We start from the raw sequence: 20,849 nt of genomic DNA on the forward strand, positions 1-20,849 counted from the left end.
AAACTAGGGCATTGCGACGCCATTTCCGGTGGCCGCTTTGGAAAAAAGATGCGCCCACGTTGGCAGGATAACTCCTTGCAGCATCATCTCAAGTGAAAAAAACGTGTTTTAGTTAAAACTTTATTTTACATTTTTATTTATTTTACAAAAAGATGAAAATTTAGCGACATATGTAATTGAAGTCAAAGTCTTAAAAAATTGTATCTCAAAGACTTGTGTAAAATTTCATGAAGATCGGTTCAGTAGTGCTCGAGAAATCTTGCCAACCGTCACAAAAACACAGTTTCGAGAAAAACATTTTGTAACCGCCTAACCTGTAAGTTATAAAAAACACATTTTTGGACTTTTTAGATTTTGCTTTACAAATGGGTAAGCTCATATCGCCGAATCTATTTGCCTAATCAACTTCAAAGTTGCGGATAATATTGCCAAATACATAAAAAAAAAATTTCAAACAAAAACAATTTTTTGAAATTCACAAGTAGAAAATAACACCTTAAAAGAATTTGACCGGATATTTATCCAGATCTGTTTAGGTTATAATCCGGATCTGTACCAGTTATAATCCGGGTCTGTTCCGATTACAATTCGGGTCTTTTTCGGCTATATAAAGTGGTTTTTGCAAAAATCTTAAGAAAAAAAACTTTCGCAGTTATTTCTATGCCGTCTAAGCTTACTTTGAAGGCTACTGTACTTCTTAGGTAAACGAAAAATGGTGCGAATTGAGCACCTATCAAGAATATAAATATTTGCCAAATTTTTCATGTAGTTCGAATCACAAAAATGGTAACTTTTTACAGAAATCTAAAGTTTTTTCTTAATTAACAGGAAAAAATATCAACTGTTGCTACACCGAGGCTATGTATAATACCCTTCAAAGGTGCATTTGTTATGGAAGAAAAGTTATAACATTTTTTTCTAGATTTGTATCGAATTTTAGAAATCAAATAATAAAATAAAATAACATAAATATAATAAATTAAATGAATAAAATAAATAAATTAAATAAATATAAAAAAAAATAAATATAAAAAAAATATTTCGAATTTCATTTCAAATAAATACCAAATTTAACGTAGCAAAAACTCGACTTCTGCCAACTATATTTTACCAACTTTCCAAATTATACAGCAGCCAAAACAGTTTCAAAATATTTCCGCAATATTAAGTGTCTTATAAATCATATGCCGCACATGCGTACCTATCATAGAATATAATAATGACTTTATATGCAATATCAACTAAAAGCAAATGCATGAAAAGTGCAAGCAAAAAAATACGAAATTTTAACGGTTTCACACCTGCTACGCCTTTTTAATATTGCATGCATTTTAAGTGTTGCAATCCATTTTACTCGTGCATATATATGTATAAGCGAATGTATGTATTTGTGGAAAGGAAATATTTTTATCAACACGCCGCCATTATGGTGAACTAAAATGCGTGAAGTTTTATGACGCCAAGAAAAAACAGAATTTATGTAACTACAGACAGACATACATGTGTACTCGTTAAAATACAAATGGTAGACGAGTTTATAGCAAAAATACGATTTTGAAAAAATAACTGGATATGCTTACATACATATACATATGTATACATATGATCTACAAATGTGTAAGTAACATTTGTAGCATGAAAAAATAATTTCCAACATATTTATTTTCATGATTGTTTCGACGGATATTGAAAAAAATATAGTATTTCATAAAAAATTACGCTATTTGAATATGTAACAGAGTCAGGTTACATATGTTTATAGGGATGTACATAAATAAATATATATTTGTTTTTTCTGCGCAATAACTTTTTCCAACACAAAAATATGCCTGAAAGTGAACATAAGTTAATTTAAATTTAAGCAAAAATTTTACTTTTTTAGGTTATGTTTGAAGTACATGGCTGATTTACAGCTTTTGTATAATAAAACAGTAAATAACATAAACTTCGGCAACACCGAAGCTATAATACCCTTCACAGGTGCATTTCTTATAGCAGAAAAGTTTATATCCTTTTATCTAGATTTTTATCGATCAATTTGTATGACAGCTATATGCTATAGTGGTTCGATCTGAACAGTTTTTTTCAAAAAGTGTTGCGCTGTCCTAGGCAGTAATCTATGAGAAATTTCGTGAAGATAGCTAGTAAAATAAAAAAGTTTTCATACAAGGTCTTGAATTTGTTCGGGCGGTTTGTAAGGCAGCTATATGCTAGGCCGATCTGAACAATTTCTTCAGAAAGTCTAGCGCTGTCTTGAACAAAAATATTTGAGAATTTTCGATGAAATATCTTAACAATTAAACGAAAAAAATCCTTTCAACGTCTTCAGTTTGATTGATCAGTTTGTATGGTAGCTATATGCTATAGTGACCCGATATTGGCGGTATCAACAAATGAGCAGCTACTTGTCGAGAAATGAACGTGTGCAAATTTTGAGATCAATATCTCAACTTAACTGTTTTTATACTCTAAACCTAAATCTAAAATAAAACCAACATAAATCTAAACCTTAAATCCTTAAATTAATTATATATTATATGTATTTAAATAAATTTCAAAAAACCAGACATTAATAAATAAATATTAATCATATTACGTTTTTTCTCGTTCATTACAGCCACTGAAATTCGCTGCCAGGAGAAATCGCGTGGCGGTCTTAGCTATGAAGTGATTCTGGCCGAGCCAGCACCCAATGTGGTAGTACCCAAGCGTCCAGTGACACCTGGTAAAAATGTGTCAGCCGAAGAGATCGAGCAAAAGCTGAAAGCTGCCGAAGAGCGACGCATTGTAAGTAATCAACAGTGAGGCTACTTTAACATATTTCGAAAAAATGTATTGGGCTGCCAATTTTTACCAAAAAAAAATTTGTCTTTAAAATTAAAGTTTAAATTTTGATTTTTGAACATTTTATTTTAAAGAACAAAATTTTTTTTCGGGATTCGAGATTAATTTTTTCTTTTTAGAAACTTTAAAATTATTTCTAATTAAAATTTTGGTAATACAAAATTAAAAAATATGATTTAAATGTTAAATAACTTATTTTTTAGATCATTATTTGCAATGTTTAAACAATATTTTAACTTTCACTTCTTCAACAGTCTTTGGAACAAAAGAAAATGGCCGATTTAACCTACAAACTGTCGAAAATCGAGGAGGCCACACGCAAAAAGGATGAAATCACCAATGAGTTCATCAATCAGACCAAGGAGAAGTTGGAAACCAAAATCGAACAGCATGTTGAGAAACGCGAAGCCATCATTAGCGACATGAAGGAGAAATTGAAGGTGAGTGTGGTGCAAACATATTAATATTTTTTTTTATTTTATTAAATTTTCTACTTGATCACAGATTCACTCACAAGAAATTGAGAAGACACGCGAACAATTGGAGCAGCAGAAATCCATTGAAAAAGTGGCCATTGAGGAGAAATTGAAGACCGCTCAGACTTTGCGAGATGAGAACATTAAAAAGATGCTGGAACGTCTTAAGGAGCATGTAAGCGCTTTTAAGCATTGAAAAATTACTCTTATTATATTATAAGTTTGAAACTTTTTCAACTCACAATTCCTTTTCGCTAACATTTTCACCAATACCACCAACTACAAGAAAAAACCCACTCACCAACGCACACACAATATAGTCCATGTAGAAAAATAAAACTGGCAAAGCAAAATTATATAGATCTCATGTACATACATACATACATGCATACATATACATATATATATGTAGATATGTGTTTCAAAAATATATTCACTATAAAGTATGTACTGTTATAGCTAATGTACAGTTTTGTTTGAATTTTTTGAAATATAAATACTATATGTAACTATATCTAGCGGTTTTTTAATGATTTACCAACTGATTGTAGCATTTTTGTATTTTGCTCAATTTTTTTATAATTAATTTTGGCTTTTTTTTGTAAAAAAATTAAACATACACCTGAATCGCACATTACACCGAATGCAACGCGGCATGTTGCGGCGAACTTGTATGCGCGTCCTACATAAACAATAAATAATTTTGAAGCAGCAAGCATTTCTTCAACATTTTTTATTTAAAAAATATTTTTTATTTAATTATTTTTTTTTACAAAAATTTTTTTGTGCCACTAAAACCCAAGCGTTGTGATTTGCATTTTGAAAATCCACCTTTCTTTCTCTCTCTCTCACACACTCATTCTCTCTAATTGCCTGCGTACTTTTGTTGCAAATACTAACTACTTTTTTATAATAAAAAAAACTAAAAACAAAAATTTTTATATAAAATAATTTATTTTTTTATAAAAAATTTCTGTTATAAAAAAATCTGGACATTTTTATAAATTATAAATTTTTAAAAGAAACGATTTTTTTTTATTAAACAATTTTTTTATAAAAAAAAACTGCTTTATAAAAATTTTGTTTTATAAAAAAACTATTTCATAAAAAAAAATTATAAAAAACTGCTTTATAAAAATTTTGTTTTATAAAAATCTTTTTTTATAAAAAATTGTTTTATAAAAAAATTCTTTATAAAAATTTCTTTTAATAAAAACAAATAACAAAAAATGAAATTAATTAAAAACCAACATTAATATCATGTGTTCATGCATTTCTTTTTTACTGACTGCATTTGTATGTATTCATTATAGAACACTAACAAAAAAAATCAAATCGACCAATTGGAAACACAAAAACTCGAGGAGAAGACCCGCATTATTGAAAATAAATTGTACACCGCCGAACAAAATCGTGAAAAGGAGATACAAAAGAAAATTGAAAAAGTTCAAAAACTTGTAGGTGTCACCACTCTCTCATTAACTGCTATTTAACTCGTGTTTACTCGTATCATCAACACTTGTTCTTGTTCGCTTATATTTTATGCAAAAATGCTTAGTTTGTTTGCTTATGAATTTTATAGCTGGTTGCAATTAGGCGTTTTTATTTAATTAATATTTATTTAAATATAAAAATATATACATTTTTATTGCTAATATTATTGATTACCTTTTATTTTTAAAACAAATAAATTTAAATCACAAAAAATTAAAAAATAAATTAGAAATAAAATAAAAACATTAAATATTAAACAAACATGTATAGCTATGGCATTTTTTGAGATATTTTTTCTATTTTTTAATTTTTTTTTGCAAAATTTATTGTCTAATATTTAATGTTTTTATTTTATTTCTAATTTATTTTTTAATTTTTTTGTGATTTAAATTTATTTGCTTTTTTTGTTTATTTCATTTTGAATTTTAATTTTTCTTTAGTTTTAATGTTCGTTTTAGTTTTAGGTTATTTTTTTTTTACTTTAAATTTTTGTTATTTTTTTTTAATTTTTCTTAATTTGTCTTCGATTAATTCTCAATTTTTTTTAGTTTATTGCTTAATTTTCATATTTTTTATTAATTGAGCAAAAAATTTTTTTTATAATTTAAAATTTTTTGCTTTTAATAAATTTAAAAATTCTTTGGTGTTAACTTATTCATCTTTCTAATTTTAAATTTTTTTTTATATTTATAATATTTTATTTTTTCTTTTATATTTTTATATTTATTTTATAATTTTTGAATATCTTTTATTTTTTTCAAATCTGTTTTTATTAATTTTTAATTTCTTTATCTTTTTGTTAATTTTGTTTATAATTTTTATCTCGTTTTACATTTATTTTAGATTTTTTTTATTTTAAAAATTGCTTCAAGGTATGGCTTTTGATGTTTTTGGCAGCGATTTTAAATACTCTTCTTTAATTTTCAATAATTTTAATGAACGATAATTATATTTAGTAAGCATATGCCAGTATAAATTAGCTAAAGTTCCGCATTCGTTAGCGTCTATAGTTATGTATGTAATATTTTAATTATATACTATTTGTGGATATGTATTAAAACAAGAAAACTCTTTCATATATTAATTATCAGTGATTTTCGACAACAGTCGGAATGTAATGTATTCATCGTACACGTTCCTTCATTTCCATTTACCGAACTAGATATTTCCCATCCCATTTTAAAATTATTAAAAAAAAAAAAAAAATACAACGACCAAGGTTGCAAATAACACACTCAAAAATAAGTAAATTAGCATTAAATATTTTTTTGTAATGAGTTTTTTTCAGTAGTAGTTGCGATAAAATAAGATTCGTCTGGCATTTGAAGTTTTAGTATTTCGTCGTAACTAATGTTCCACAGGTCTGACGTAACTTCTATTTGACGTGATCTCTCTCTAGTCTGGTACAGCAGTTTTCTGTTCGCACCACAGCATTGAGGTAAAGGGTATTTTAAGATGTTTTTCCAAAGCGTCGATCATGTCCACCTCGCGCTGTTGAAGGCGTTTCGAACGTGTAAAGTCACCAACAGAACTATTAGCTTGTATTTGGGGCATCTACGCCGTGCGACTTCTACACTTTCAATGATGCTTCGGATGGCTCCTAGAGTGGGTTTCCTTCATTGGTAGCCGCTTCCTCTCTAGGTTTAAATAGACTTTCATAGACCTTTCCCGTTGTGTTCAGCATGCAAAGTGGGCGGTAGATTAGGACAAGTTGTTTCTTTCAAATATCAGAAAATGTTCCAGCTTCGAGGCAGTTGTTGTACATATTTAAGAATATTGCAGGAAGTGTTGCGGTGATTGTTTTCGTTTCTGCTGGGATGCCACCAGGGCCAAGCGATTTGTTAGTTTTAAACTTTCCAACGGCCAGTTGTAGTTCCTCAAGGTGAACTTGGGGATTTGTGAAAGTGTTGTTGTTGTAGCGACACAATTCGGGTCCGCTCCGGTTACGTAGACCGGACTGGCGTGAAAACGGAAATTTCTGAAAGTCTTATAGTCTGTTCTCTTAGAGTTAGGTAAAACAGTCATACAACAACACAATCATAAATTTAATTTCTATTTTTTTCTTTAAAGCAAAGAACAATTCAATTTATTATTTAAATTTGTAACTAAAATTTTTTTTACGGTATATATTTTAGATTCTTTTAATCAAATAATAATGTAGCATTTTTTTTACATATGTATATAAATTGTTGTTTATTTTACTCTATTTTTTATATATATTTATTTAATTTTTTTATTATTTTTTTATTAATAAGAAAGAATATATATTACCTGGTTTAATTTTTTATTTCGTATAGTTCTCTTATTATTTATTTTTATTTATTATTTTATTTACTTTTTTATTATTTTATTTATTATTATTAATAATTTTTTTTATAAATAAATATGTGTTACGTTTGTGGTATATCTATGTATTTAATTTTATATATGTATGTACATTTGTATATGTATGTATATAAATATTAATTGTTTTTGTTAAATTATGAATTTTTTCTTATTCAATTTAATTATTTTTGTCAAACTTTATTTCCTTTCATATCATTTATGATCCCATAGCAATTCAGTATTAAATTTTTTTTATTTCACCTAATTTTTTATTTTGTTTTTATAATCAATAAAGTTTTATTATATTTTTCTGTGTGTTTGATTTTTTATTTCTTTTTTTGTTAAATATTATTTCCTTTAATGTTTTTTTTTATTCTATATTGCTGTAATATTTTAATTTCATTATTTTATTTACTTATTTTATTTGCTTATTTTATTTAATTTTCATTTTTTTATTTTTATTAGTTATTGTTTTAGGTTTCTTTTGGTATTTTTTTCCATTAGTATCATTTCTGGTCACATAGTGCTGTCATATTTAAAAAAATTTATTTAACTTTAATTTTTATGTGACTTTCATATTTTTTAGTTTCCAATCGTTTTGGTTTTAAATTAATTATATTTTTTTAAGTTTTTATTTTAATGCTTATTTTATTTATTTTGATTTAACTTTAATTTTCATGAGATTTTCATATTTTCTAATTTTCAATTGTTTTGTTTTTCTAATTATTAATTTAATTTTTTTAGTTTGTATTTTTATGTTTATTTTTTTTTAATTATTTATTTTTAATTTTTAATATTTTTTTAATTAATTTAAATTTTTTATTTTTTTAATTATTAATTATTTTTTATACTTTGTTTTTATATATTTTTTTTTTTTGTTAAATTTTTTGCCTTTCATATCTTATCGCACTGTATTTTTTACTTTAATCTACAAATATGTATTTATATTGATTTATCATATTACTTATTTTGTTTCATAAAAAGAGCTTAACTTAGTTAAATTTTTTCGTAGGCCTAGCGACGCTTTCAAATATAGAATTTTTAAAACAGAAAACATTTCCTTTCAACAATTAATACATAAAAAACAAACGGTTAATTGCCTTAATTATAACACTTCCTCTTTGTCTGTCTAGGAACGTCGCGCTGAATTGGTGCGCCAGAATAAGGCGGCAGCACAGCAACCGATTTGTGATGATACCAACACAGCTATTGCCTCATCTGGTTAGAGCGACAACAACAACATAAAGAAGAACACAACAACAATAATATTTACAAAAAAACGGCACACATACATAGAAAACAAGAAAAAACAAACAGTTAAGAGCAAAAGAAAATCGCAACAACAACAATAACACTGAAGATGAATGATGGCGGGGATGGAGGAGGAGTTTTGCGGAGAGAAAACCTAATGTGCGACAGGGTGAACCTTGAGCGCATAGCAGGAAAACGGTTGAAAATTGAGCAGCATACAAAACTCTGGCGCAGCTTAAGAACACTTATGTAATATTGCAAAAAAAAAACCACACTAACAACTTAGCATAGGAAATGCGACTAAAATTTCGAGACGAAACCAGCCGTTGCACAACTTAAATGATATTTAAAAAATATATAAAACAAAGAAGAAACGAGTATAACTGCAGCAGTAATAAATGAAAAAAAAAAATAAAATATTAAACAAAATCATACAAATTATTTAAATGAAGCGTTTTCACAACACTCTTGCGTATAGAAGGAAAAACAATAAAAAATACATACCTATGTAATGATTAAAGATGATATGCCGCAGAAAAGCAACAGCAAAAAACCATAACTCAACACTCGTCAAAGGCAAATTCAGCAAAATCAGCAGAAAAGATAACACACTTTATAAATTATAATTATTATTAATAATATGTAAAATGAGTGAGCTGCAGCAGAACATACACAGAGAAACACACTTTACTATTCGAAGAAAAATGAAGCGAAAGCATAAACATTAAACGCATTAAAATATACATACATATATTCTCATTATTATTATTATTATTACAAATTAAAATTATATTTTTATTATTATTATTATTACTATTACGATTAATTAACTGATTTATTGATTGATTAATGGATTTCGATTGATTCACAATTTATAATTATATTTCTTATTACTAATAAAAAGAAAATGATGCAAAATGAATGATAGAAATGATTTGTAAGCAAACATACAAACACACACACAAGTGGCGCAAGCGTTCTTTTTCAGATATTCAACAAATACTCTCTCTACTTAAAATAAATATAATCGCAAGAAAAGCAACAACAGCTAATATGAAAAGAAACAAAACCAAAAAGAAAAAAACACAAAAACAAAAGCAGAAATAAAATTAACAAAATTTGACATTTATTGAAGGAGGAGGAAAAAACGCATTAAACGATGTTATAGCCGTTCGAAATGGGGACGATATAGGGGATTTTTTGTAACTAAATAGATATCGAAGTGGAAAATATAAAAATAAATACATACATATATGTAATTGGGGTTTAAATGATTTTCAACGACTTGCATATTGAATATGGGTTTGCTGTAAAATTCATTTGTCATATTTCTGTCTGTGTGTAATGCCATGTATTATATTTATATATTATTCCACAGGAACTATAAGCACATATAATAATTGTAAAAAACCAAACAAAAAACAAAAAAACGTAAATTCTCAAATGTTCGTCGAGTAATGCGTAATGTATGAACGGTATAGAAAGATGTGATTAGAAACTTTTGAACTTATTTATCATTTTCTGGAGCTTTTCCAAAACATGATTTGCATTTTTACTAATAAATAATATATAGTTATTTAATTTACACTTTAAGAAAAACATACTTGAAAATCTTACAAAACCTTATTGGTTCACCAGAAACAGTTTCGCTTTGAAATAAAAAAATTGAAAATAAATATTAAACGATATAATTTAATTAATATAATTTATGTTTCTTTTCTATGTGAAATTTTGCAAATAATATAGTTGTAATAAAATTTTATGTTTCATTAATTTTCGTGCTATTGCACCATTAAAAAAACTTTGCGTAATTATATATTGTATGAACTAACAAATATTGAAATTTAATAGCGCTTCATGGAGAAAATATATCTCATTGCTTGGTAGTCAACACTTTGCAACTATTTATATTCTCGAACCATTTTAATTTCTTGTTTACAAAAATTGTATTCTTATGCATAAATTTAAGTTTCTATATTTTTTTATAATTAATACCTTGCAAACAAAACACAAAATACATTTTGTATGTGTTCTTTTCTAAGCAAATAAAAATACAATAAGATCAAATTTAATAAAAAATTAACATTTAAAACCCCAAACCAATATAACCTGCTTGTATTAAAAAAACATTAAACATTGTGAAAAGCGAAAAAAAATTAATAAAATTATAAAAAATACTAAAAATAAGTGTGTTTTATTTAAAAAGTTATAACCAGGAACCAGCTTTCACATAACTATAAAGAACAGAGTTCAGCAATTGAAAGGAAAATATTTGTTATAAAAACTGAGAAGAGCTTGGATGTTAATTGGATGTGCGATGGGAAACTCTATAATGAGAAAACCAAATACAATCCCCACAATAGCCGGTTCTAAGCTCCGGAATCGACCGGGATTTTATCCGAGCAAGGGCTAGATCGGTAGTTTAAGAAAACGGTTGTTAGCATAAAATTACTTGAGCGTATTCCCGGCTCGCCTATATATAGTATAATTTGTAGTTTAAATGATTGTTGAAGCAGCAAAATACAACTTAAAGAGTAGGTATTGCAGAATGGTGGATGGTGGCGGCAACTGCCCCAGAAACAAATATCGACTACACGATATACTTGTATTAGTTGAATAATCCGTTTTATATATAGTCAAATTCAGACACACTCACATGTAACTCAAAACTCAAACAATAGTAACAGAAATTGGACTGCTATCCTGCCTTTCCCTAACCTTTAAACCAGGTCTGACAAACCTTTCTAGAATTTTGGAATAAAAATTTTAACACGCTATACTTGAAGCAGTCACCGTTTTAAACTTAACATGTGAATAAATGTAATATTAACAATAGAAATCACTTACCAAATGTAAAAATATTTGCAGATTTTTTGGAAATTCATATTTTCACGTTCACACTTCAATAGACACTGTAGTAACACTTTCACAAACTAACTTTTCACGTTGTCTTCCGCTTATTCTATTACAAATAACTTCACTTGAGCGAAAAACTAATATTGAGTGAGAAGAATACTGATAAATAACATTAATAACAATTATAATTTGTAGAAAATTTTAAAACCAAATTTGTACACGACTTATTCAAATTATATTATTTTATGAATGAACGCTGGAAAAAAACTGCAACGGGAAAATGTTCCGTTACAACGCCAAAACAACTACGCGGATACTGTTAATCAATGAAAATCAGCAAAAAGAAACAAATTCACTAAAAATTTAACTAAATTAAAAATTAAAGTTTAAAGAACACATAATTTTCAATAAATTTTTTAAATTAAAACTTACGAAGTAAAATGGATAGCTAATTTTAGTTAAAAAAAACCAATTTAAAACTTTGTTAGCTCTTCTTCTTATCTTGATTACAACCGTTCACAATTAACAATTTCAATCAAAACCGAAACCAAAACAAACAAATTTGAGGTTACTGCATGCGTTGGGTGCAGAACATACGACTGAAATAAAATTGTAAACATAAATTTGTTGTTTGGATAAATATAAAATGGACGCCGATGATATTGCTCTTCCTGCGGATACACTTAAGATACTCAATGAGTTTCTGGAAGAAAAAGCAAAAAGGGAGCGTGAGGAGTTGGAACGTATAGATAAGAAATCGAATGCCGATATTATGTTTGAAGAAGATTGGGTTTGTTATTAAGACATTAAAATATGTATATTAAAAACTACAGTATAAATATTACAGCAATTGAGTCAGTTTTGGTATAGTGAATCAACCAAGCAAGCGCTAGGTAAATTGGTAAGCAAGCTGCTAGGTGAACAAGAGAATGAGACAAATGTGAACAACTACCGCATAGCTCTACTGTCTTGCCCATCGCTCTACACCACTGTCAAACAAGTGCACAACAATGGTAAGTGAAAACTAGGGATCCCTGAAGACTACAATACATATGTATCTATTTTCAGTGAGAATCTTTGAGTTCGACAAACGCTTCTCAGCTTATGGCGACGACTTCGTATTTTATGACTTTAATAATGCGGAGGAAATTGGATATTTGCAAGAATACAAAGAATCGTTCGATCTTATCATAGCCGATCCACCATTCTTGTCCGAAGAATGCATAACTAAGATGTCTAAAATAATCAGCAATTTACAAAAACCAACTACGAAAGTAGTTTTTTGTTCCGGTGCCGTGGTAGAACCATGGTTGACCAACTGTTTACAATTAAAGAAATGTAGCTTTGAGCCAACCCACGAGCGAAATTTGGGCAATGAGTTTGTTTCCTATGCGAACTTTCAGCTTGACAACTACTTAAGTTAATAATTGGTTTAGTATAACTGTTACAATAAAAAAAATAATAATTTAAGTGTATATAAATGTAATATATTTTTAAGCTTGTTCACGTTAATAAGTCTGGGAGATTTTATCAATGCTAAACATTTATGATGAATAAAGCAGCACACGTATCAAGTTCAATAAATTATACCAACTTAATTTAAAAGCTAAATTATTTTGTCGCCGCATCAGCTTCTTTGCGTTGTTGGACTAATTCACGTAAGCCATCCTCTTGATCTTTTAATGATTTCACTAAGAACTCTTTTTTCTTATTGAGTAGCTCAATAGCTTTATCACATTTTTCCTGTTTAGCTTTCAGATCACCACGCATATTTTCTACATCGGTTAAGACAAACATACGTCCCACAGAAAGGTACACTCTATAAAAATTAAATAAATTTATAAGTGACAAAAAATATATATGGTATATATGTATATAAAACAACTCAAGCATTAATGGAATTCTATACTGTTTTCCTAATTGGTAATGGACAACATTGTATTCCTTGGGTTCGTTCCATATTCTTGCATGAAGTATTTCTACTCACCTTGTGTCATCCTTCAGATCGCTAGTGCCCTTTTCGGTGAGTTCATATTTTTGTTTGCCATTTTTAACCATACTGCACTTCATGTCAATCATATTCATCTTTTTGGTTGTCTCGATTTTATTAATTTGCATTTCGGTAAATGCCTATAATAAAAACAAAATAATTTTGTGAATCACGTTTATGGTATAAGCGGCGCATACAAAATGCTCCAAATATGTGCCCCTTAACACGCACCTTTTTCAATTCCATATCCATTTGAGCCATTTTTGATTCGTTGTTTATTTTTACTATTTACTGTAGTTATTTTAATTTATTAAACTGGGCAACTTGACCAAAATATTAACACCTGCAAATTTTTATCCCTTTCATATACTAAAATTATCGAAGGAGTTCTTCTTGTTATTGAGAACATTCACAATAATGCTTAAGTTCACAAATGAGTTACTGTCAATCAGCTTAAACAAAGAAAGAGATGTTATATCTCATAAAATGCAGCTATATTTTTAATTTGAATTCCGAAAAATTTTTATTTCTTCCACAATATTTTTTTTACATTTTATTATTTAGGGGTTTCATAAAGTTATAAGTTATAATGATTCGAAAACATAGCATTGAGAATTGTTAATGTGTAAACTCATTTTTTATGTAATCCAACAACAATTTCTTTAAACCAGTGTAAAAATGTATACTTTTATGATTTTGCGATGCTTTATGACGGGTTGTGAGTACCCCAATTACAAATTTCTATTTTTTCAGGGTTTTATTTAGTACGGGAAATTTAATTTAGCTAAAAAAATTTTTATATTACATATTTGTTCCGTCCGTATTTTTCATTCGCAACTCTTCCATTTTTCTGCCTAAAAGATTCACATTTAATTTATGCATACAAAGGAACTGTCCATTGAAGAAAAGCACGGGTATATCATTACGATATAGTCGTAAAAATCGTACATTTTCCTTTTTTGTGATGTCTACTTTCTCTATCGTATATTGACCGTCAAAATATATTTCCAATTCATTTAGTAGTTCATCACATAATGCACAGTTATCCTTGGTATACAATGTTAAATGTGGAGTCTTATTTGTAACGCCTTCTTCATTATACGAACTAAAATTCACAAGAAAATAAAAATTATTTAAATTCTATGTATTCATTTATTGTTTTACTCACATTTTCTCAATTAATAAAGCGGATGCATTTCCAGTTTCATTTGTTACCGCTGCACAGCCTATTTGTCCGGGATCTAAAGCATGTGCCAAATGTGTTACTAAACGAGCGCCCGACATTGCTATAGGATTACCCAAGGACACAGCTCCTCCATGCGCGTTAACTTTTTCGGGATTTAAGTCTAATTCTTTAATTACTGCCAGCGGTACTGCTGAAATTGAGTCATCCAACTCCCATAGCGAAACATCATTTACTGTATAATTAGTATGATGTAATAACCGCTTTATAGCCAGAGTGGGCGCCGTTAAAACATCGCAGTCGTCTGTTTTTGACTCGTTATATGCAATTATTCGAGCTAACGGCTTAATATTCCATTGCATAGCCCGTTCGTTTGTAGTTAACACCAAAGCGGATGCACCATCGCCCATTATTGGTGAAATGTGTTCATTATAGTTTGTCAACTCATCCATAATACTTAGCAGGGGACGCTCTTCATCTTCAGTCACCATGACAGGTAGCCTAGAGTGCTGCATTATTCGTAGTGGCACCAATTCTAAATCGAATAATCCAGCTCTAGACGCTTTACGCATACGCATGTATGATTCTTTCGCATAGTTAATGAAATCTTCTTTTGTAACTCCTGGAGTTTTAGGAAATTTGTTCTTAAACTCCGCCGGTACACCATCAGAAACTAAACCATCTTGCATAGTGAAATCTCCAAGGTGAAGATGGGTTCTTGGCATATAATAAGATACATTAGATAAACTCTCCATGCCACCTGCTATGGCGGCATCTGCTAGTCTTAATCTAACAGCTTGGGCGGCAAACATAATTGCTTTCATACCAGTTACACTGCAGGCGCTTACTGTTGTGCAACAAACGCGTTTGGATAAACCGGCTAAGAGTGTAGCTTGACGCGCCGGTGCCTGACCAACTCCTGCAGCTAAGACATTGCCAAAATAAACTTGTTGCACCGATTCCGGCGGTACTGCAGCGTGTTTGAGCGCTGCATCAATAGCCACAGCACCCAACTTCGCCACTGGTAAAGCGGGATAGTTACCATTAAAGCCGGTAATGGGTGTACGTACCGCAGAAGCAATTACCACATCGTTAAGATCTTTGCCTCCGTAATCGGTTAGGTATCTGGCCGAGGAAATGCGCGTTAAATGCTATGAATTCAAACAAAATTTAATTTAAGAAAATGATTTCCAAAAATGAATTCTACTAGTTACCACTAATTTTTGACACAATCTGTGCATTTTATCTGCGCGCGCGCTTCTTCTTCTCAGCCGGTAAATTTTACCACTCAATTTTTTGATCAGCTGTGCTCTTTTTGTAATAGATTTTGCGGAAGCCTATAATGAGGTCTAAATTATTTTCATGTTCCTGGAAATGGATTTGAATTTTTACAGAAATAATATTTGACAAATCTACAAAAAATTGATTGTTTGCTTTTTTAAACTCCGAATGCTATTCAAATAATTAAAGTGTGGAATTTGTACTATTTATTGCTAATAGGAATTTGGAAGAGTTTGACCTCAGCATAAGAATAGCAACCACTTTTCATATAATAAAGAGGATAAAAGAATAATAATGTAAAAAGTGAAATGGAATAAAGATAAGAAACATTTGTCAGAGAAATAATTTAAGAATATGTGAAACGGAGATTTATTGCACTTGCTTGATTGTTGCAGGTGCACATGCATTTGTAACTCTTAATGGCAGGATTCGGCATAACAAAAAATAAAACGTAAAAAAATGAAAATAAAAATGTGTAATTAAATCCATGAAATAACGGTTCTAAATCGAAACTCATCTTGCGGAATCTACAAAAGATAAACACGTCAAATATATGTTCTTCACAGGTACAATGCCTACATCAGTAAATATGTATTTGCATATTTTTTGATAGGAATACTTAAGAAAATGTGATTTCTTTACATCACTATATAATAATTTACATATCAACTCGCTGCACGTGCGCACATATGCCTCATAATTTCATGAAATAGACATTTTCTTTTAAATCAAATTGGTGAACACAAATTATTTGTGAAAACAATAAAAAAATATTTTCGAAAATTCGTTAGTTGTGTGTGCTTTGTATTCTAAAAATATTTGCTAATTTGGCTTATTTAAAATAAAATTGACCTAAAACGTTTGAAAAACTCTAAGCGAGTAACTTTTCGATAATAAATTTAAGCTACGTAAATCTTTAAAAAGTTTGTGTGCAATATTTTTGAAATTTTCAATCTGAATTTTTTCTGCTCTTCACCACGCAACTCAATCGATCCGATGGCGTATATCAAAGTGAAGCATTCGAATTTATTGCGTCTGGACGATGATGCCATACTGAGTGTTTGGAATAAACTGGAACCAATCGATCGCGTACAATTAGCTGGCGTTTGTAAGCGTTTTCGCAAAATATTCGAAGAACGCGATGCGGCACATTATACCACCTTTAGAATGGAGAGCCTTTGGCAGGTGTCCGTCAAAGATATTGAAAGCTATGCCAAACTAGTGGGACCGCTTATACAGGAGCTGCGCGCTTACACGCCCTGTGTGGGTAATATCAGAGCAAAGCGATTCCTTAAGGGCATGACCGGTAATTGCCAGCTCTTGCGACGTGTAGTCTTCAAAGGTGTACGTGTGGCATTTCAATTGTTCGAGTTGTTTGCAAATGCGAAATATCTCACGGAGTTATATTTACAAAACTGTCGGCTCGTCGATAAGGATGTAGATATGATTACGATGCTGTCTAATTTAATGATACTTGATTTGTCGAAAAATAACGATATTACCGGTACGCAACGTTGTGAAATATTGCTTTATGAAAATAACTAACAGAAAAGTTCTTTCAGGTCACGGTTTGTGCGCCCTAACCAATCTGCGCGCGCTCTACTTATCGAATTGTAAAAGTTTGAATCCAATCAATTTAGTACATGTCTTCAAAAGTGCCAAACATCTCTGTATACTCGACATTCAGCAACCCTATACGAATACCAGCCTGGTGCCGGTCTTTCTTGAGCTCGGCCGCTATTGTCGAAATTTGGATAAATTGCGTGTAACATTGCCGGAGCATCGACGTTATGAATCGCTTGCGCGTCTGCCCAAATTAACACAGATCTTCGCATATGGCTACGTGCGTCGCTTCCTCATCGACTTACGCAATCATCGCGCTCATCATATGCAGGTGATTTTTCTCGAAACCCTGCAGCAGGTGCCATTAGACGTCACATTTATGCTCACACAATTTCGTGAGTTGAGGAAATTAGCTTGTGATGGTGATTTCGATTTCACGCCGGGCTGTATTGATGGTTTTGAAAATCTACGCAAACTTACGTGCATTAATCTCTATAAAACGGATGCGTTAACACCGAAGGATGTGCTGACACTTTTGAAGAAATGTCCGAGATTGAAATTCGTGCAGTTATTCTTTAAAGTATTCGTTACCGAGGCGTTTATATTCGAATTGATCGAGGTGCTGGAGAAACGACCGGTTAAGGTGAATTTCGTAATGAATTTACAGAAGTCAAATATACGTCGCGGCATCACGAAGGTAAGTACTGAGAGGAAATGGCTTCTAATAAGTGCTAATTTGAAGTTTTCTGAAATCAGAAACAAAAGCGCATTTTTAAAGATATTTCTATTTAAATCCCTTAGCCAAATTCTGATTCTCAAATAACCATATAGTTTCTGCTAACCCTTTATATATTTCTTATGATGACCAAATTAATATTTTTTTCATTTTTCCTTCAGGATCCGCGTTACCTCAATGCCAGGGACACTTTGAATATTATATTTAGTGCTCAATGCATCGATTGGGATAAATGAGTTTTTAAGTTGGATGATAAAATTATATTTTTAATGATTTTTGTATTGTGTGGTAATACCTTTTAAGCATATATTGTTTGTTTCTAAATGTGTAACGGTATAATGGAATAAATTTATGCGTTATTTATTGACATATGTATAATAATTTTGCTGACGTTCAAGGCCAAGCTTGAAAATGATAAGATTAAATAACATGATTAAGGGTATATTGTTCCCTTCCCACGGCAGTCGAGTCTACGTATCCGCAAATGGACCCCGATTTTTGTCCGGCCAAGGACTGTTAACTTGGCAGCACGAATGTTTTCTGCCACTACAATAACAACAGTATACAGTGTTTCTCCGCTCTCTTAGAAAAAAATATACTGTTACTCTCTCTCTCTTTCTAAGAAGACGTGTAAAGATGACAACCATTTTACAGTTACTTCCAAAAAGACCATTCTTCTTCTTTCTCTTTATTGGCGTAGACATTGCTTACGCTGTTATAACCGAGTTTACAGCAGCGCACCAGTCATTCTTACTTTTCGCTGTATGACTCCAATTCGAGTGCAGCCAGGTCCTTCTCCACCTAATCTCTCTAACGGAGTGGAGGTCTTCCTCTTCTTCTGCTTCCGCGTCGGATATCGATGCTGACGGTGTTGTTGTTGTTGTTGGTGTTAATGCTGGTTCCAAGATAGACGAAATTATCTCCGACTTCGAGTTGTCGTCGTTCAAGTCGCGTTTGTGACGACTGTTTGTTTGATGACAGGAAATATTTCGTCTTGCCCTCGTTCACTACCATACCCATTTCCTTTGCTTCCTTATAAAGTCCGGAGAAAGCAGAACTAATGCCGCGGTTGTTGAGAACAATGATATCAATATCATCGGCGTACGCCAGCAGCTGTACAGTATACACTCTTATAAAAGATTGTACCTTCCTCTGCAGCTCGAACTATTTTCACCAGGAGTAGATTGAAGAAGTCGTACGATAAGGAGTCGCCTTGTCTGAAACCTCGTTTTGTATCGAACGGCTCGGAGAGGTTCTTACCGATCCCGACTGAGTTTAAGGTATTGATTAACGTCAGTTTACACAGCCTTATGAAAAATTCATAAGGAATGACATAAGAAACCTAGTAGGAGTGGTAATAGGTCACAGTCTTATTGGAAGACACGCCAGCAGACTGGGTATACCTTTCAACGATTACTGGGTGGTTCAGAGAGAACAGGATAGTATGGTGCCTAGGTGCGTCGTCAGACATCCACCCTACCTACATAACTACATATGGATGCGACTGCTATAAAAACGAAACAAGACTCGCAAAGGTCAGCGAGTTCACGGTCGAGTCCACGGAACCGGCACAAAGACGGATCTTTAACAAGACCTCCAACGCAACTATCGCAATGAACGTATAGTTATACTCAGCGAAAGTCAAGCGACACTAAAAGCGACCTCTGCATACGAGTTCAAATCGCTATTGGTGCAGGAGTGTATAGAACGACTGAACAGTCTATCAGATTGTAACCAAGCGTACCTTATCTGGGCGTTCACCAAACTTGATTTCCAATAAATCTATTGTGACATTCGCTGAGTAGCCTCTGGCGCCGTTCTGTTGGAACCACATATTGTCCAAGTCCATATCATCCAATTCCGTTCAAAACTAATCGGTTATCATTGAGCGGTAGCGATTCCCATTCACAGTAACGTGTCGGTCTTGATCATCACGGAAGAAGTACGGCCCATAAACCGCACCGAACCGTAATTTTTTCTGGGTGGTGACTTCTAGAGCGAATTGCCGATTCTGGGACATGGAGTCTGAAACTACAGAACACCTGCTAATTGACTGCACAGGAGTTTGTAGGCGCTATATAAAGACCCTTGGATCCTTATATTCAAATAGGAATCACATCGCCTCAATGTCACGTAAAAGTATATTGGAATTTGTGACTTAGGAGAGGGCACAATAGACCTTAGGTCGTGGTGCAATCCTCATTTATTTATCTAAACTAATCTACGTTCGGGTCATATATGATTTGATGTTGGTGTGTTGATTTTCTCAAATTTTTTAGGAACTATTTCTAATGTTCTGACAACGTTAACAACTCTCTATGTTCGCCGCATTCCGAAATGATCTTTTGTTTTCAACGAAGCAATATCGATTTCTAAGCGATCGCAACGGAATCATTAGAGATTATAAAGAATTTTCACCGATTTCTTATCAAGCAAATGAAAGATTGCTTTTCGTATGAAAAAACACCTCTGTTACAGCTCATAATATTAGGTTGTCAAAAAAGTCTTGCGGTATTTTCGCTATTTGGCGCTGAAAGCGCGTAGTTCTAGTTTTATTCGTCGCATCGGGTCATGCTATACCTTTTTGGAAAGCTCATTCCACGCGCTAACACGTGTTTGATTGATTGTCGTTTCTTTTAAGTCGTTCGTGAGTTATAGCGTCGCAAACATGGAGCAAAATAAAGAGAAAATACGGCATATTTTACAGTACTACTACGATAAGGGCAAAAATGCATCTCAAGCCGCCAATAAAATTTGTGCAGTTTATGGACCCGATAGAGTTTCCATTTCCACCGCACAACGATGTTTTCAACGTTTTCGTTCTGGTGTAGAGGTCGAAGATGCGCCACG

At 31.3% G+C, this 20,849-nt stretch overlaps 5 protein-coding genes across 9 annotated transcripts in view; 3 read left to right on the forward strand and 2 right to left on the reverse strand.

Annotated features, from left to right (window-relative positions):
* Positions 1-9,150, forward strand: part of LOC120767746 (stathmin) — a 239,615-nt gene extending 230,465 nt beyond the window's left edge. For 3 of the 4 annotated variants that reach the window (XM_040093960.1, XM_040093958.1, XM_040093961.1), the window contains 5 exons: positions 2,618-2,787; positions 3,099-3,284; positions 3,349-3,495; positions 4,634-4,777; positions 8,273-9,150. In XM_040093960.1, coding sequence (XP_039949894.1) covers positions 2,618-2,787; positions 3,099-3,284; positions 3,349-3,495; positions 4,634-4,777; positions 8,273-8,365 — 740 coding nt within the window. In that variant the 3' untranslated portion in view covers positions 8,366-9,150. The remainder of the gene's footprint in view (positions 1-2,617; positions 2,788-3,098; positions 3,285-3,348; positions 3,496-4,633; positions 4,778-8,272) is intronic. The other variant, XM_040093962.1, reaches the window with a different exon arrangement.
* A 2,637-nt stretch (positions 9,151-11,787) lies between these two features.
* Positions 11,788-12,844, forward strand: LOC120769382 (protein-lysine N-methyltransferase CG9154). Its single transcript, XM_040096350.1, has 3 exons — positions 11,788-12,036; positions 12,094-12,259; positions 12,315-12,844. The coding sequence occupies exons 1-3, from the start codon at positions 11,893-11,895 to the stop codon at positions 12,668-12,670; spliced, it is 666 nt and encodes a 221-aa protein (XP_039952284.1). The 5' UTR covers positions 11,788-11,892; the 3' UTR covers positions 12,671-12,844.
* LOC120769383 (prefoldin subunit 1) lies at positions 12,712-13,497 on the reverse strand. Its single transcript, XM_040096351.1, has 3 exons — positions 13,468-13,497; positions 13,234-13,376; positions 12,712-13,065 (listed from the first exon to the last, which is right to left on the reverse strand). Exons 1-3 carry the CDS (start codon positions 13,495-13,497, stop codon positions 12,858-12,860), a joined length of 381 nt encoding a protein of 126 aa, XP_039952285.1. The 3' UTR covers positions 12,712-12,857.
* Positions 13,498-13,840: 343 nt separating this feature from the next.
* Positions 13,841-15,768, reverse strand: LOC120769477 (acetyl-CoA acetyltransferase B, mitochondrial). Its single transcript, XM_040096499.1, has 3 exons — positions 15,634-15,768; positions 14,405-15,570; positions 13,841-14,341 (listed from the first exon to the last, which is right to left on the reverse strand). Exons 1-3 carry the CDS (start codon positions 15,658-15,660, stop codon positions 14,038-14,040), a joined length of 1,497 nt encoding a protein of 498 aa, XP_039952433.1. The 5' UTR covers positions 15,661-15,768; the 3' UTR covers positions 13,841-14,037.
* A 422-nt stretch (positions 15,769-16,190) lies between these two features.
* Positions 16,191-18,366, forward strand: LOC120768923. Of its 2 annotated transcripts, XM_040095702.1 has the most exons (4): positions 16,191-16,266; positions 16,713-17,204; positions 17,263-17,960; positions 18,161-18,366. In XM_040095702.1, the coding sequence occupies exons 1-4, from the start codon at positions 16,254-16,256 to the stop codon at positions 18,233-18,235; spliced, it is 1,278 nt and encodes a 425-aa protein (XP_039951636.1). In that variant the 5' UTR covers positions 16,191-16,253; the 3' UTR covers positions 18,236-18,366. The 2 variants fall into 2 exon arrangements, with proteins under 2 accessions (XP_039951636.1, XP_039951635.1); XM_040095701.1 differs by lacking the exon at positions 16,191-16,266 and having other exon boundaries at positions 16,593-17,204.
* The last annotated feature ends 2,483 nt before the right edge of the window (positions 18,367-20,849 follow it).

This window comes from Bactrocera tryoni, chromosome 2, assembly GCF_016617805.1.
Source record: "Bactrocera tryoni isolate S06 chromosome 2, CSIRO_BtryS06_freeze2, whole genome shotgun sequence".
NCBI lineage: Eukaryota > Metazoa > Arthropoda > Insecta > Diptera > Tephritidae > Bactrocera > Bactrocera tryoni.